Below are 7500 nucleotides of genomic sequence, written 5' to 3'. Positions count from 1 at the left end.
TGGTTTTGACTTCTGAGACGTCTCTCTGTCTCTCTGCATTCCTGTCTGTCTCTGTCTCTTCTTTCACTCAGTATGTAGAGCTCCTTTAAGCTTTTTTTTTCACTGCCTTGCCTCTATAACACTTCTAATAGGTGTCGAAAGGTCACACTGGTTGTGTGTGTGTGTGTGTGTGTGTGTGTGTGTGCGCTCAGGAAAACAGGACGGAATGCTCTGTTCATTAGAATTCCTCCCCTCTCACTGCTCCTCATCTCCTGTCTGTCTCCTCTACCTCATGTCCTCTCCCCTCCTCTCTCTCTCCCCTCCCCTCCCCTCTCCTCCATGTTCGTGGACCTTCGTGATGCCTAGGAGTAGAGGTCACTCATGTCTGCGACCTTGTGGCCTGAGTCAGTACTGTATGAGTTAGTGTAGCATGGAAGTAGACGCAGTGTAGTTGGTGTAGTGTGGAGGTAGACGCGGTGTAGTTGGTGTAGTGTGGAGGTAGACGCGGTGTAGTGTGGAGGTAGATGCGGTGTAGTTGGTGTAGTGTGGAGGTAGACGCGGTGTAGTGTGGAGGTAGACGCAGTGTAGTTGGTGTAGTGTGGAGGTAGACGCGGTGTAGTGTGGAGGTAGACGCAGTGTAGTTGGTGTAGTGTGGAGGTAGACGCGGTGTAGTGTGGAGGTAGACGCGGTGTAGTTGGTGTAGTGTGGAGGTAGACGCGGTGTAGTGTGGAGGTAGACGCGGTGTAGTTGTAGTGTGGAGGTAGACGCGGTGTAGTGTGGAGGTAGACGCGGTGTAGTTGGTGTAGTGTGGAGGTAGACGCGGTGTAGTGTGGAGGTAGACGCGGTGTAGTTGGTGTAGTGTGGAGGTAGACGCGGTGTAGTGTGGAGGTAGACGCGGTATAGTTGGTGTAGTGTGGAGGTAGACGCGGTGTAGTGTGGAGGTAGACGCGGTGTAGTTGGTGTAGTGTGGAGGTAGACGCGGTGTAGTGTGGAGGTAGACGCGGTGTAGTTGGTGTAGTGTGGAGGTAGACGCGGTGTAGTGTGGAGGTAGACTCGGTGTAGTTGGTGTAGTGTGGAGGTAGACGCGGTGTAGTGTGGAGGTAGACGCGGTGTAGTTGGTGTAGTGTGGAGGTAGACGCGGTGTAATGTGGAGGTAGACGCGGTGTAGTGTGTGTAGTGTGGAGGTAGACGCGGTGTAGTGTGGAGGTAGACGCGGTGTAGTGTGGAGGTAGACGCGGTGTAGTTGGTGTAGTGTGGAGGTAGACGCGGTGTAGTTGGTGTAGTGTGGAGGTAGACGCGGTGTAGTGTGGAGGTAGACGCGGTGTAGTTGGTGTAGTGTGGAGGTAGACGCGGTGTAGTGTGGAGGTAGACGCGGTGTAGTGTGGAGGTAGACGCGGTGTAGTTGGTGTAGTGTGGAGGTAGACGCGGTGTAGTGTGGAGGTAGACGCGGTGTAGTTGTAGTGTGGAGGTAGACGCGGTGTAGTGTGGAGGTAGACGCGGTGTAGTTGGTGTAGTGTGGAGGTAGACGCGGTGTAGTGTGGAGGTAGACGCGGTGTAGTTGGTGTAGTGTGGAGGTAGACGCGGTGTAGTGTGGAGGTAGACGCGGTGTAGTTGGTGTAGTGTGGAGGTAGACGCGGTGTAGTGTGGAGGTAGACGCGGTGTAGTTGGTGTAGTGTGGAGGTAGACGCGGTGTAGTTGGTGTAGTGTGGAGGTAGACGCGGTATAGTGTGGAGGTAGACGCAATGTAGTTGGTGTAGTGTGGAGGTGGACGCAGTATAGTGTGGAGGTAGACGCAGTGTAGTGTGGAGGTAGACGCAGTGTAGTTGGTAGAGTGTGGAGGTAGACGCAATGCAGTTGGTGTAGTGTGGAGGTGGACGCAGTATAGTGTGGAGGTAGATGCAGTATAGTGTGGAGGTAGACGCAGTGTAGTTGGTGGAGTGTGGAGGTAGACGCAGTGTAGTGTGGAGGTAGACGCAGTGTAGTGTGGAGGTAGACGCAGTATAGTGTGGAGGTAGACGCAGTGTAGTTGGTATAGTGTGGAGGTAGACGCAGTATAGTGTGGAGGTAGACGCAGTATAGTGTGGAGGTAGACGCAGTGTAGTTGGTGGAGTGTGGAGGTAGATGCAGTGTAGTGTGGAGGTAGACGCAGTATAGTGTGGAGGTAGACGCAGTGTAGTTGGTGGAGTGTGGAGGTAGACGCAGTATAGTGTGGAGGTAGACGCAGTGTAGTGTGGAGGTAGACGCAGTATAGTGTGGAGGTAGACGCAGTATAGTGTGGAGGTAGACGCAGTGTAGTTGGTGTAGTGTGGAGGTAGATGCGGTGTAGTGTGGAGGTAGACGCAGTGTAGTTAGTGCACTGTAGTTGCAGCTACAGTGTTGTAAGGTTTGTAAGACAGATGATGCACTAACAGCATAGATGTCATGGAACTGAAGTGTGGGAGGTAAAGCAGTCTCGCTCATCCTTTCATTCACTCCTTTAATCTTTATTTCATAATTTCTTTAATTTTTTCTCATCCTTTAATTTGCTCCTTTTTCTCTGCATATTATCTTGTTTCTCTTTAATGTGACACTGTTTTTTCGTGAGTCCTCCAGAGGCATTCCTCATGCTGGGTAAGAGAGCGTGTTAGACAGTGTCCTGCCCCACCCACAGACAGTAATATGGGCTTGCTGTGCTGTATGGAAGAACTGGTGGCTGATCGCTGACTCTGTGTAATCTGCTGACTCTGTGTAATCTTCTGACTGTGTAATCTCATGTGTAATATGGTGACTCTGTGTAATCTGCTGACTCTGTGTAATCTTCTGACTGTGTAATCTCTCAGAACTAAGGACTGCCTTCATCTTCATACTGTATGTAACCATGTGTTGATTGCATTGTACTCCTAGACTGCTTTCTCTTCCTAATGCACAATGTTTTGTTCTTTTCCAGGAATAATTGGGAAAGGTTTGCTGGACTCTGGAGACTCCTCTCCTCTCTCCAGCATGTACGACTCCACAGCAACCCTGGTCCCCCTCATGACTTTAAGTACCAGCCGGACTACCATCAACCAAACCATGGCGATAACACCAGGCACCGTGGCAACCTTTCAGTCAGACTCATCCACTGCTGACTTGACGACCCATGAAACTTCATCGCAGTCATCGTCCTCTGTGATCCCTACACCGGTATCAACCACTGATTGGCTTATGGCTTTCTCCACCATGAGCTCCATGGGAACCCTGTCGAGTGTGTTGGTCAGCCCCACCAGTGCAAGCCATGAACTGGGTAATAGTCTAGCAGAAAGCCTTCCATCCAGCTGACCTCCACACATACCCAACACACAGGAGGGTTATTCATTGCACTGGCTAAAGTTTTAATGATGGCTCATTACCGTCTGAATTAAGAAACTGATGTTGTTCATAGGCTGTGTGCACAAGTTTGGCCAGAGCATGGAGGATTCTCCAGGCTGTTAGTGTTGCTGGTGTTGCTAGTGTTGCTGGTGTCGCTGGTGTTGCTAGTGTTGCTGGTGTCGCTGGTGTTGTTAGTGTTGCTGGTGTCGCTGGTGTTGTTAGTGTTGCTGGTGTTGCTAGTGTTGCTGGTGTCGCTGGTGTTGCTAGTGTTGCTGGTGTTGTTAGTGTTGCTGGTGTCGCTGGTGTTGTTAGTGTTGCTGGTGTCGCTGGTGTTGTTAGTGTTGCTGGTGTTGCTAGTGTTGCTGGTGTCGCTGGTGTTGCTAGTGTTGCTGGTGTCGCTGGTGTTGCTAGTGTTTCTGGTGTCGCTGGTGTTGCTAGTGTTTCTGGGGTGAACACCCATTGCCCTGTGCAGAACTCTGGCCTCTTTCCCTGAGGTGCCACAGTTCAAAGAGGTTTGGGTGTCACAGGACAAATTGACAGGTACAGACCCTTTACCACCTCAGAAAGTAAACTTGCTAAACATGCCCTGAAGCGCATCTATTTACCATCACCCACTACTTTGCACCTGAATCCCACAGCCACATCTTCATCAGGTGCCAGGATGCACCTGGTCCATCAGGTACCAGGGCCGTCAGGTGCCAGGATCCACCTGAGTGCAGGTCCGTCAGGTACCAGGATCTACCTGGTCAGGCCGGTGCCAGGATCCACCTGGACCGTCAGGTACCAGGATGCACCAGGTCCATCTGGTACATGCAGTGCAGTTTGCTTCATCATGACAGACATCTCCCACTATGTTTCCCGCTGTGCTCCCTCTGTCTTGGCGTCCATCCCAGCGTCTGTCTCGGCGTCCCAGAGCTCTAATGTCCTTCTCTTCTTCTGCCCTCTACCCACCATCATTTGTTGGGTTTGTTTGTTTCTGAGTGCATGTACTCCAGCATGCGCAAAGGATATTGTCTCTTTTCTGTGTGTGTGTGTGTGTGTGTGTGTGTGTGTAAGAAAGACAGTAAGAGATAGAAGATGGAGAGAAAGTGTGTTTTTGTCCTTAGTGAGGGGACAGACTCGACAGTGACTGGAATCCTGATCTGTGTGTGTGTGTGTGTGAGTGTGTGTATGTGTGTGAGTTATGACCTCCACAGTGTATCTTGCCCGTTTTGTCTTGTCTGCCCATCCAAACACCATAATGATTAATCATTTATAGCAGCAAAGAGGAGTGTGTGTGTGTATGTGTGTGTGTGAGTGAATGAGTGAGTGAGTGAGTGTGTAGAGATGGAGAGACTGTGAGTGTGTGAGCGAGAGAGAGTGTGAGAGACAGAGAGAGACTGTGTGTGTGTGTGTGTGTTGGGGAGAGAGCCACAGATATATATTCTCTTTATACTGCATTGACTTTGTCATGAGCACTAGAATCTCAATTACAATGAAAATCCACATTCCACTACACAACATAGTCACACACACACTCTCCACTACACAACCTACTCACACACACACACACACACACACACACACACACTCTCCACTACACAACCTACATACACACATACTCCACTACACAACCTAGACACACACACACACACACTCTCTCCACTACACAACCTAGATACACACACACACACACTCTCCACTACACAACCTAGACACCACACACACACACTCTCTCTCTCACACACACACACACACACACACACAGCGTGATTTCTGAGGACTTGAGCCAGGCTTATTAACTCAGGGGCTGTCGTACATGCTCTCTGAAAGATTAACACACACTCTCTCTCTCTCTCTCTCTCTCTCTCTCTCTCTCTCTTTCTCTCTCTCTCTCTCCCAGGCATCATCTCTGAGGGTTTAAAATAGTAATGTTTACAAAGAGGTTACTCACACCCTCCTAAACCATTACTGTATAACAAACAAACATGTGCAGGTACACACACACAAAGTGACAATATAGGCATAATGACTTAAATGGGGTCATAAACCACTGAGCGAGAGTAAAATGGAGAGAGGGAGCGAGAGAGCGCAGGGTGAATTCTCCGCTCCACGGAGCTAATGGACACGGCCCTCACCTTCACAAGAGCATTTACTTCCAGCCAATCAGTGAAGGTATAAAATATCACCTTGGCGATATCATCTACGCTACCTCATGCACAATGTGCAACATGGGATTTAAGTCTTATTTATAAAGTGACTGTGGCAATAATTATTGCACCATTGTTTAAAGCTGCAGTGCTGTGTGCACGGTGAGAGCCAATCAGAATCAACATGCAAAGACCCATGGTAGGAGGCAGATGAATGACATACCCCAGTCATAAACCCAGGGTATGCTGAAAACTGCACCTGGCTGTGTGGAGCTGATGTTTTCAGTACTACTGAATCATCACATGGCAGCAGGACTCATCTCTCTGCTCAGTCTACATCTGCTTAGATCTGCTTCCTCACTTAACATCTACATCTGCGGTTCTTATGGCAACCGTTCACGTCGTTGTGTGATGGTGCGTTGTGAACTCGTGCTGTTTGCTGTCATGCTCACACCAGACAAACCACAGACAGGCCTTTTAAACAAATGTGTCAGTTAGCTCGGTGGCTGCGTGTGCAGAATTTAGCTGATAACTTGCATGTGGGACCAAACATTGTTAGAGAAGTCTTCATCAAAACCATAACGCTCCTTATGAGAGAATGTACCATCTGACAGATTCAGGACGTGTTTTGTGGAGTGATATTGTTTTATGAATTGCTAACATCATATGCAAATGAAGATATATGGTAGCACCACATATGACACCAAACTATAAAATATGTTGGCAGGCCACATGAATGAGGAGTCATGTTACCATGACGCTATTTGCTGTTAAAGTCATCTCACATCTGAAGTTCTGTTGACCAATGAAATGATATGCCAGTCAGAGCTGTGTCTGTGTGTGTGTGTGTGTGTGTGTGTGTGTGTGTGTGTGTGTGTGTGTGTGTGTGGCTTCCCCAGGTACATGCTCAGATATTTCGGAGGGCCAGTGTCGCATATTGCCATACAACCAGAGCGGGGTGTTGCCGGGGGCGACGGTGGTGAAGAGCGGAGAGTTGGAGATGTTCCTGAAGTTCTTCAGTTACCTGAACAGACTGAGCTGTTACAGACACATCATGCTGTTTGGCTGTGCCATCGCCCTGCCTCAGTGCATACAGCAGAGCAACAGCAGGTCAGGGGGGAGGGGCCGACGCCGTGAGTGTGGGGGAGGGGCCGATGCTGTGAGTGTGGGGGAGGGGCGGACGCTTTGAGTGTGGGGGAGGGGCCGACACTGTGAGTGTGGGGGAGGGACGGACGCCGTTAGTGTGGGGGAGGGGCGGACGTTTTGAGTGTGGGGGAGGGGCGGACGTTTTGAGTGTGGGGGAGGGGCAGACGTTTTGAGTGTGGGGGAGGGGCAGACGCCGTGAGTGTGGGGGAGGGGCGGACGCTGTGAGTGTGGGGGAGGTGTCTTAGTGGTTAACACTAATCTAGGGGCAGTGGTGACTCAGTGGTTAACACTAATCTAGGGGCAGTGGTGACTCAGTGGTTAACACTAATCTAGGGGCAGTGGTGACTCAGTGGTTAACATTAATCTAGGGGCAGTGGTGTCTCAGTGGTTAACACTAATCTAGGGGCAGTGGTGTCTCAGTGGTTAACACTAATATAGGGGCAGAGGTGTCTCAGTGGTTAACACTAATATGGGGCAGTGGTGTCTCAGTGGTTAACACTAATCTAGGGGCAGTGGTGTCTCAGTGGTTAACACTAATCTAGGGGCAGTGGTGTCTCAGTGGTTAACACTAATCTAGGGGCAGTGGTGTCTCAGTGGTTAACACTAATATAGGGGCAGTGGTGTCTCAGTGGTTAACACTAATATAGGGGCAGTGGTGACTCAGTGGTTAACACTAATATAGGGGCAATGGTAACTCAGTGGTTAACACTAATATAGGGGCAGAGGTGTCTCAGTGGTTAACACTAATATAGGGGCAGAGGTGACTCAGTGGTTAACACTAATATAGGGGCAGTGGTGTCTCAGTGGTTAACACTAATATAGGGGCAGTGGTGTCTCAGTGGTTAACACTAATGTAGGGGCAGAGGTGACTCAGTGGTTAACACTAATCTAGGGGCAGTGGTGTCTCAGTGGTTAACAC

At 49.8% G+C, this 7500-nt stretch overlaps 1 protein-coding gene across 1 annotated transcript in view; it reads left to right on the top strand.

Moving 5' to 3' along the window:
* The window catches only part of corin (corin, serine peptidase), a 35136-nt gene that overhangs the window by 7254 nt on the left and 20382 nt on the right, over positions 1-7500 (top strand). Inside the window, 2 exon segments of the mRNA XM_035521283.1 lie at positions 2906-3241; positions 6335-6545. Of these exon segments, the coding sequence (XP_035377176.1) occupies positions 2906-3241; positions 6335-6545 (547 nt within the window).

The sequence above is a fragment of the Electrophorus electricus genome, chromosome 22, assembly GCF_013358815.1.
Source record: "Electrophorus electricus isolate fEleEle1 chromosome 22, fEleEle1.pri, whole genome shotgun sequence".
Lineage (NCBI taxonomy): Eukaryota > Metazoa > Chordata > Actinopteri > Gymnotiformes > Gymnotidae > Electrophorus > Electrophorus electricus.
This window is presented reverse-complemented; position numbering and strand designations above follow the sequence as displayed.